The 10,538-nt window shown below is 45.4% G+C and overlaps 1 protein-coding gene across 1 annotated transcript; it reads left to right on the forward strand.

Annotated features, from left to right (window-relative positions):
• Positions 1-5,711: 5,711 nt before the first annotated feature.
• Positions 5,712-10,171, forward strand: TMEM207 (transmembrane protein 207). Its single transcript, XM_058812571.1, has 5 exons — positions 5,712-5,807; positions 7,623-7,660; positions 8,068-8,112; positions 8,559-8,698; positions 9,567-10,171. Exons 1-5 carry the CDS (start codon positions 5,712-5,714, stop codon positions 9,713-9,715), a joined length of 468 nt encoding a protein of 155 aa, XP_058668554.1. The 3' UTR covers positions 9,716-10,171.
• The last annotated feature ends 367 nt before the right edge of the window (positions 10,172-10,538 follow it).

The following is a 10,538-nucleotide window of genomic DNA, read 5'->3' on the forward strand; positions in this document are numbered from 1 at the left end:
AAGGTTCATCATCTTAGGCTGGAAAGTCAGCAGGTGCCTGCCGTTCAGGACAAGCACAGGGTGCCCCCGGGGTGCCTGGATTCTGTCTTGCAGGGGGCACAGGGGACATGTCCCTGTCCCTGTGCCCACGTGAGCCCTCTTGCAGAATGAGCCCCTGGACCACGGGGTTTCCTGCTGAAGCAGCACATGTGCCAGCTGATAATGACCAGCATTCATTTGTATTTCTGCATTCACTGCTAAACGGCTCTGCCTGGAAAATTGCCTTGAAAATGTGTTTCAGGATGTGCCAGATAGTCTCATGCTAATTTCTCAGCCAAAACCTCCCATGTGGTGTCCAATGTGATATCAGTAACTCAAAGGCAGAGGAAAATGAAGCCTCTATTTGCTTTCAAGCAATTTATTCTCTTGTTGTCTTTTTACATCCAGCAGCTAAGTAAATTACAGGGATGAAAATACTAAAGGCTTTTAATTTTTTCACTGTAATTTCTTAGCCCCTGGCAACTGAATAACAACAAAAAAAAAAAGAGATATTATGAAAAAGTAATAAAGCCTAAGTATAATTTTTAATTATTAAATCCACGTACAATTTTAACTGATTAAAAGTAAGAGGACCTGTTGGAGTACAAAGAAACAGCAGCAGGCTTCAGAGTTCAAGTAGTTGTAATCAGCTTCAATTTCATATTAGAAAATGAAAAGAGAAAAATTTCTGCTGGTGATAACTTTGTATTTCTACTATACTTCATCTTTCTCTTTTTTCAGCCTGCTTTTAATTCTATCAGCTTTAAGCTTAATTCTGCTTTTGTGTTTCTTAACTATTGAGGATTATTCAGCCCTTTGAACTGATTTCTGACATGCTCTGTGTGAGGTACAGTGGTATCTGGAGAGATTGAGATGAAAGATCTCTTAAAATATTTTTCTAGCGGGGCTGTAACACACAGAATTTCATGGATATTTGGGAAGTCAGTGATAAAGCTCAGAATTATTTCATGCCCTGATGTCCAAGCTGGAAATAAGAGAAGCCCCACTGTCATTCAGGTGCAGTAGGTCTTAAAATGTTATTCTGAGCTCTGAATTCTCACACAACAAAACAACTGCTAGGCTTACGCAAATCCTGTTATTTTGGCACCTTTTATTTTTTAGGATCCAGCTTGAGTTTTAAAGACAAAACTCAGCTTGGAAGAGGAAAGGAAATAGCCACTTCTCTAAACTTTCAGCTTCACCCTGCCCCACCACAACACAGCTCTCAGGAAATCACTGCATACTGATTTCTGTATTTAATGGTGGGAGCAGAAGCAGCGCCAAAGTCATCAGCACACACAAAATGTTTGCTGGAAATATACATTCTCAAAGTGCAAGAATTCCAGACCAAGAAAGCTCCTGCCTCAGTCCTTTCAGATAAGCTTAATATTTCAGTTGTTACAGTATTTATTTCAAGTCTTCATTATAAGGTTGGAACAGCAGTCCTTGGACAAATCACAACAATTTCTCACAAAACCTCAATGTTGGGACTTCAGATAGTTTTAAAGTTTTGACTTCCCTGAATATATGAACACCTGTGTATTGAGTTCAGTTTTCTGTAGCTCTCAGCAGGGTATATGCATGCACATATAGGAGAAATCTCATATGCATAACCTAGAGGACATTCCTTTTCTTTATCTTCCTGCCAGGCAGGAGCCTTCACTGACCCCGTTCTCTGCTGGATTTTCCCTGCTGACACACCAAGGCAAACAAAAAGGCTCTCTGGACCATCCAACATGAGGAGGTGGCAGATCTGTGGGGTGACCTCCGAAGCCCCGTTCCTGGGGAGGATGCAGCAGAACAAAGTCACCCTTGTTGGCATTCAACATTTCAACCCCTGTGCAGAGCCTCTCCTTCCCCTGCAGCACATCCCCCTCACCGGCTCACAAAGGGCTGCATTCATCAGGGACCAGCAAATGGGTATAATCCTTTTGAAAGACAACAGGCCCTGCCAGCTCCTCCAGGCCTTGGTTTAAAATGTTCATCCTTCCTCAGTTACTCAAGGCCAGGGCCACCTTGGCTGGCTCTCGTGCACGTGGAGGGGTTTGAGGGTCTGAGGACCCTGTGGGGTGGGGAAAGGGCTGCCTGGGTCAGCAAGCCCTGTTGAAGTGGTTACGTGTTGTGTGGGAGCTCGCTGACTTGTGTCCCAGGAGCTGTTTGGTTTCATGCCCACACTCCTCCCACAGACAAGCTGCTGCTCAACCTTGCTGCTCTGGATGGGGTGAACCTTCTTTGCTTTTCCAGCCTCAGTTTATTCATGGTTGGTTTGCTCTCATTTGTTCCTGTGCCAGCACTGGTCATTAGCTTAAAAAGCTCTCCCCAGTGCTGGATTTATCATCTGTGTGGGTGTAGGGAACGAGCAGCTCCTTGTGGCTTCCATTCACAGAGGATGAGACCGAAGCTGCTTTCGTTCTCCCGTTGCACAGAGGAAATGCTCAGTCCTCCCCATTGCTCTGGTCTTCTCCTGGGCTAAATAAATGGAATTTTCCTGCTGAGTCATCCCAGGCCAGGCCAAGAGGCAGCCTGACAGAGCCTTGATGCCAGAGCTGTGGCTGCAGAAGCAAAGACTGAGATGGTCGTGGTGGTGCAGTCAAGAAGGGAGAGGAGAGATCCCAGTGGCCTTGAACTGGAGCAAGGATTGATTGTGGTGGTGATGTGAAAACACTGCAGCATAAAAAAGTGAACACATGCCTAACCCTTGTCAGTTGACCTTAATATAGAGAGCAGGGTTGCCCTGATGTTCCTTGTCTCTTTTCCACATCTCTGTGTGTTCTCCATTCTGTTCCATGTCCCACCTCTCCTGCTGCCAGTTTCCTTCTTCTCTTTCTGAGTCTTTGACAGTCTTATTCTGCACTGCTCTGGGAGGGCGATCAGAACTTAGCAAGGTGATTGCTTTCCCAAAAGTCATCCCAGCAACCACCAAATGCTCTGAAGGCAGCCTAGAAAGAGCTTGAAACAAATTTAAGCTGCTAGCTGTGCTTACAGGCTGCAAGGTGTTTTATGTGGGCTTCTGTTTGCCAGTGAATTGCCTCCCACTCTTACCAAGATCCAAAAATCCCCAGGTTGTTCCCTGAAATTTTGGCTTAGTCTAAAAGCATATCTGAAATTGTATGACACACAGTGAAACACAGGCCATCAGTTCTAGTGCACACAAATACAATTTGGAGCCCATCTCCTGAAATTCAGACCCCTGACACAACTCTGGCCCTCTCAGACTCGATGAGGTGCATCAGCTCCTCCCAGATTCCTCCTGTCTCCCCATCTTGCATTCCCTTTCACACCTTTCATGTAACAACGCCCCCAGTGGAGGTGATTTCTGTGGCAGCTCTGGAAGTCACCCTCTGAGTGATCCTAGAGCTGTCCCTCTTCCCACTGGAAGGAGCAGGCCCTTTAAGGAAAGCCATAATGGGCAGTCAGAAATTGCCCTATGTTTTGGTAGCTCCTGTTGCTGCCTGGGAGATGCATTTGTCACCTAGCAACGACATAAGGTGATAAGGAAATAACAGCACGTTAATCTAATGGCCATGAGTTACCATCCATCAGGGAGCAGCCTCCCAAATCTACCAATCAGGGGAATAGGATTGAGGAGGAAAGAGATACCAAACTTGTCATCCATAAGTGGAGCAGGAGTGAGCACAGGTTATCTTCATGTGTCTGTACAAATGTATCTCCTTGTGGGGGGATGATAAAATCCCTGGAGAAATCCCTCAGACTGGAGCTAGCCCTCAGACACAGAGCTATCCAGAAGTTGGGTCTCAGTTTTGCAAAACCCAAAGGCAGCAGTGCCCCAGCAGGCAGGGAACAGCAGGAGGGTGCCAGCCCACCAGAATTTTGGTGCCAAACCTCTCTGGGTTTTTGGTGTCCAGTCCTGACTGTCTCAGAGCAAAAGCCAAGGCTCTTTATGGCATTCATGTATTCAAGCCGTTCAGCTGATGATGGACAGGGAGAGTTTTCCTGCTGAAGCAGTGATTCTTTTCAGAATTGGAATCACTCCTGAAGCAAAAGGCTATTCAAGGACCCCCTTTAAGGCAACTCTGTCTCCTTTTGACGTCATTACAGAGAGTGCAGGACAGACTTCACAAATTGCTATCATCCCTTGGAATCCCTGTATGTGTCCAACCAGCAGAAAACATCGAAGTTTGCCTCAAGACCAGGAGCTGAGCAGTGATAGAATTCAATTATTTTCCTTTTCTTCTGGAAATAGATCCAGAACAGAGGCCCCATGTTATTTTTCAGTACCAGGAGCTCATTGAGGTACCTGCCCCCTGAAATACCAGGGGTGATCCATTTGATGGCTCTGAATTGAAAGTACCCTGGATGCTGATATGAGGGAAGTAATTGTGAGAGGAAGAAAACTGAAATTAGTTCAATGATGGATGACCTCACTGAAGCCTGTAAGATTGTAAGAGTCACACAAGGAACAAGAGTTCCCAGCAAGGCTGTGCACATTTTTATACTGCAGGAGCTTTTACTTTAAGAAAACAGCTAAGAAATTGGTTTGGCAATTTACTGTTGAGCAGCACTGAAAAGGATTGGTCTGAAGCAGGACAGCATGTTCAGACCATTTATTTTGTGTAGCACATGCACTTAGCACCATGATGAGAGATGCTTTCTCAGCGAGCATCATTTCAGGGACTCGCCTTTCATTAGTGCTGAGCTGGAAGTAAACATGAGAGAACACCAGGGCTTGGGCTGGGTTTATGCAAAACTTGAACATTAAATAACAAACCCGTGTTGTGCATGTATATCACAGCTGGTCAGACTTCTTGACCTTTCAGCTGAAGCAAAGCCACAGAGGTACATCTCAAGAGCAGCTTGGCTTTGTCAATCATTACAGAAGTAATGGCATCCCGACATAATGCTTAACTCTGGAGTGACAGCTAAACATATTCATGGCAACACCCTTTGTGTTAAAATCTGGAAGAACCACAGTTAATGGTGCATTTCAGCCACGGGCTGTAAACTTCAGTGACAACCTATTACTGACTGCTGAACAAACTGGGATTGTCCCTTCCAAGGGGATCAGGGCTATGGTGCAAACCATCTTCTACCCCTGTTTAACCACATCACCTGGGTGGCTCTATAGGAATTGAACGTGCAGTGAAATTTTGTGTCCCTTGTAAGAATCATTAGGATGTATGGGGTTTTTTAAGCTGCATTTTCCTGGCAAACCCTGACAGCTGCATAACAGCAGTGCTGGTGCTGGTGCTGAGTGCCTCAGGCTGGGAAGGGTTTCCTTCATCCTTGGTGCAGGTTTGAGGTGGTGGGCACAGTGCACAGGACATGGTTAGAGCTAACTCTGCTTTTTCTGTAATGCCAATATTCCATCTGAAGGCAGCATGCCATGAAAGCGTGGCCCCACTGCACAGACACCAGTGACTCTGTTTGTAGCAGCTCCTGTTAAATGCAGCCATGGGTTAATATGGAACTAAGCCTCAGCAGCAGGAATTTGTGAACAGCTCGGAAAATACCGAAACAACTGCAAGGTGCTGACCTTAAACCCGTGTTCCTTTAACTTCTGGTGGCTGTTTGTGTCCCTGCAAACCCAAATTCACTCTCTGGCTAGCGGTAATTTCTGAGGGGCAGGAAGCCATTGGGTAACGTGTTCTCTGGCTGCAGGCACCATGTGCAGAGAAGTTTTAAAAGCACCAAATCACAGAGGGTAAAACACTGCTGCAAACAAAGCTCTTCCAATGTTTCTCACATTAATGATGCAGAGACCTGGAGCTTTGTGTTTAACTTCATGGATCACAGCAGGAACTGCAGTTCTGTGTTTAACCTTCTTCCAGGTAACCAAACCCTTCACTGGGACCAAGCTGATTTTAGGGGTTTTGTCAGGGGGAGGGGAAGGTTCCAACTTTTATAGAATTTAATAATCAGCTTTCTTTTGTTATTATTATTCTGTGAAGGATTTTTTTTTTTTTTTTTTTTTGAGAACCTAATGAATTTGGGGAAGATTTAATGCTCGCAAAAATTCCAATTAATGCAGAGAAAACACTACTGCCTTTGTCCTTTATTCTGTCTGTGCCCATTGAGATGGAAGAGCTTGGGGCTTCAGCAGCACGGGTGGGTGTTTGGCTGCTGTGACAGATTCCTGCCTCAGAGCAGATGCACTTTGCTGCAGTTTAACCACGCTGAGGTGGCTCTGCTGAGCTGGTTTGAAGGATGATAAAAGAGAGGCCAGAGGTTGTCATTCAGCCATGAAGAATACTCAGGATACATGTAATCACAGCAATCAGCTATCTGCTTTTGACTTGTTATTTAATAATCAGTTGAAATGCAAAAAAACCCCAAAGGAATTAAAATATTCTGCAACAGGGTGCATGTGTGACATGGCAAATTACCTCAGTTTTAAAAGGACACGTCTGGAAGAGTTGAAGCTTCTGTCTTTTTCTCTATTCCTCATTTGGATTTCAGCCACTTGTGAAATTTCACAGATAATGCTTTATATTAAAGACTTGCTGTACCCAAAAACCTCTGGTGAAACTGGGACTGAAAGGCAGTGTGTGCACAGGATCAGACACATTATAGAGATCTGAGGGGCCATTTCTTACTGTTTACAGTGGCTTGAGCTTTGCATAACAAATAGAACCTGTTAATTAGAGACTTTAAAAGAGATTTTTCAGTTATGCATATTTGATACAAATTTCTAGTTCAGAACAGAGCCTTCAGTTTGACTCAAAGTCAAAAATCTCTAAGTCTTTTGGATATATGCGGAGGGAAATCCAAAGTAATTATTTACACATTACATTCTAATAGGTTTTTTCCGAGAAACAAATCTAAATTCCTCTATCTTGCTCATTCTGCTTTCCAGTGTTATCACAACTCTATACCCGATCTGAATTTTTTTGTAGCAACATTGGACAACTGTAATAACACACCTAACACCAATCAGCCAAAAGAATCTATTGAACTGGATTCAATTATACTGATGAACTGCTCTGGTTACTTTTTGCACAGATAATATGAAACTGAGGCTAAGATCAACAAGGCTTGCAAAAATAAACTGGCTTAAGCTGAGAATAGAAAATATACCTGAAAAACAAGTTTCAGGTTTGCATATTTGCAATACCTGAAACCTGACTCTGAGAATGATGCACCACCACTATCTGAAAAGAGGAAAATGCTGGGTAGAGCACACTTCTGGTCAAAATGACTCAAATTTACTGCTGCATTCACAATTAGCTCCCAAAAAAAAAATGAGCCACAGAACAAGAATTTGGTCATGGGCATTTTCAGCAGGTATTTCTGAATAGCAAAGCCCAGTGCAGCAAGCAGGTCTCAGACTCCAGCTGATGTTTCCCTGCTCTTGCCTTTCCCTCTTTCACATCAAAAGAAATGCTTTCTCCTTGGCCTAGCTTTCATCTGAAAGCTATTGAATTTATTGAGCTCTTGGTGAGGTTCTCTGCTGGTTTCGATTTGGGCTGGCTCAAAGCAGAGCCCCACAGAGGCAGATCCCCAAGGAGAGGTCTGGTTTCAACCCTGCAGGACCAGCATTCTTTTGCTCTTCCTCTCCAATTTTCCACTCTAAGAACAGTAATTATACGGATAAATTGTGAAAAACAAAACATACTTGCCCTGTCTGATTTATACGTTGTTTTCAGTCAGCAGACTCCGGGTCGGACTGTGAGCTTGGCGAGAGGTGAGTGTGGCTTCATTCTCTCACCCAGGCTCTTTCAGGGGTGCTGTGCTCCTGCCTGGCACACCAGCACAGCTGAGGAATGAGGACTTTCAGGAAAAGGCCACTTAGGGTTGTTTTTTTTTTTCCCAAAAGAGGAAATAGAGGCTGGCAACCCTTTGGGTTTTCAGCAAAAATGCTGGTGGAGGGCGCCAGTGTTGAAAGGCAAACAAGTGGAATTCTGCTTCTTGCATTGTCTGCATTGCTCCCATCCACACAGAGAAATTTTTAATGGGCTCCCTTTATGGAAGAAAACTTCTCAATCTTCTACTTACTGATAGTGCTTATCTTTGTGTTGGTAGATGTGCTGGGGTGGGTACAGCAGCCCCCTCACGCTGGACTGGGAGTCCTTTTTATTCTTTCCTTTTTAGGTGCGTTGGACAGAGCGATGAAAACTTTAGCAGCTGGTATGTGTGGTAAGTCTCAGATCTGCTTTAAGGGGAAAAACTGGCAAATAATATTCTTTGATGGATATATGGAGAGAAAGGCATTAAGAGAGACTGATAGCTAGAGAGCATTGCTCCTGGGCTGTCCCTGTGTTCTGTCTTTACAAACTAATGGAAATCATTTATCCATATCCTCCTCACTGTATGCTGACAACTGAGCTGGGAAAAAATGATGGATTGTGTCAGGGAGAAATGTTTGAATTTCCAGCCAGCACTGGCTGCTGAGCACTCAGGAGTGAGACATTGGTTTCTGGGGACTTTGATCATGTCCAGTGTGCTGGTGGGGAAACACAACATTTAAGGGCTATTTGCAAAAAGATGTTAATGAATATGTTAATTTGAAGACATGCAGCCATCTGTCGGTGCTGCCCACAGATGGTGACAGTGCTGTTCCTCCCCTGCTGCCTCTGCCTCAGGTTCCTGGTGTTGTTTTTCCTGGCCCTGCTCCTGTCCTGCGGGATCTGCTGCTGCCTGCAGTGCTGGCTGAGGCGCCGGAGCCGCCTGCCCCGACGCACCGTGGCTGTCTTTGCCCTCAGCAGCTCCGATGCCTTCTGTGGTTAGTCCTGTCCCTGCTGCAAGGTCCTGCTGGCCCTGGTGGCCTTCCTGTGGCCCATCCATAACCCAGTAAAAAGCAGCCAGGCTTGGGAGCTGGGATGCAGCCTGGGGCTGTATTGATGGTGAACAGTAGAGTGCCCAGTTCTGGCATCTTGTCCATGTGTCCCAAAGGTGCCTACCTGGGGCTTGACCAGGCAAACACTGGAGGTGTGTGAGACATTCTCCTCGGTACCAGGCCACTCAGTGGTCCAAGACATTGGGGCAGCCACAGGCTCTGGGGTCAGGCAGCCCTTTCCAGCGTGTGTCGTTCATTTCTCACTCAGGTAAAACTGTACTGGTCTAACTCGAGCAACCCCAGTACAGCTGAACTGGCTAACACACCCTGATCTGTCAAAAGATTGTCCTGGTGGGTGCTGTTCCTTATTGAGGCAGCCACCCTCAATATTCCCCCAGGAGCACCCAGATTTTGAGGACTGGGCTGTAATGACTGTGTAGCAACCAGAACTGATCTGGAGTACGGCAAGCAGCATCAGCAGGCTGAGCCAGACAACATCCCTCCAAGAAAAATAAAGCTAATCCTGTCATTAGGCTAAGCCCTTCCCAGAGGACATATTACCTGCTTGCTGGGTGGTCACAGACAGTGTCTCCACAGGGAGGACCCACCCAAACCCACCCAAATTCCTCTGTCCCAACTTCTTGTATCTGTAGTTTGTGGTGAAAGACTTTGTGATGCCATCCTTCAAAAATTACATCGGTGCCTTTCTTGTTTCCAAGTGGTTTGGCAGCTCCTCCTGGGCTCACCCCTCTCCCTCCCACACTTGCCCTTCACGCCTGTCTGCTGTACAGTGGTGATTTTGCTTTTTCCCCAGCTGCTGAAGCACCTCCGTGCCCATTCTCCGGATCCCTGAGCTCCTGCAGGACTGCAGAGATTTCCTCTTCTCCTGCCTCATGCTTCAGCCTCGGGACAACTGAATTGCCTCCATCTTATGAGGATGTTATGAAGGAAAACAAGGTCTAGACACCACATGTTGGCTTTCAGGGATCCTGCTTGGTTCATCAGAGATCTTCTATCGTGCCAAAGGAGTGTGAGATCAAATCAGCCTTTTCCACAGGTCGGCCGAGAGTCTGAAAAGCTGCACAAATTTCATCTGAACCTGAAAGACGAGACTAAATGCAACAGAATAAATGCCAAAAGTATGTGTTGAATCTGTCACAGGAGTGCAGCTTGACATTTTGATATCTCTGGATTTCAAGAAGCTTCCTCAAAGGCCTGAATGCATTTGGGGTTTCTGGCTCAGCCTCTCGATTTATCTCTCTAAGGCTGCTTGAGCTGGTGCAACCCCATGTATTTTAGGACCAAATGTTGATAAATGACTTGGTAGTTACTTCTCAAGCTTGGGCTGCCTCCTTCACTCGGCACTGTGCCAAGAAACACCCTCTGGCAAAGTCATGTTGTTCTAATACATTGCAATGCAATCATTCCACTCTGTGATGAAGGATCATTTGCCACATTTAAAATATTTAGCACAGCATATCAGATTTGTCTAGTGCAAAAGGCAGCAAATTTATGGCCAGGGAAGAGAAAACAAGAGACAGGGATTATGTAGGAGTAGCAGGAGTAGGAGCTGGTTACAGTGCCTTAAAAAAAAGTGAGTTTGCTCATTTGAGCTGTTCTTAATTTCATGATGACGGTCCTCAGCTAGTCTTCCCCCAGCACTGCAACCAGAAGACTTTTAATGGCCCAGGATCCATGTGGATGTTCCCCACAGAACTAAATTAGGGGCTTAGGTACTTAATACTTAGCTACAGAAATCTATTAGGATAAAGAATGCCATTTCCTT

This window comes from Ammospiza caudacuta, chromosome 11 (assembly GCF_027887145.1).
Source record: "Ammospiza caudacuta isolate bAmmCau1 chromosome 11, bAmmCau1.pri, whole genome shotgun sequence".
NCBI classification, from domain to species: Eukaryota; Metazoa; Chordata; class Aves; order Passeriformes; family Passerellidae; genus Ammospiza; species Ammospiza caudacuta.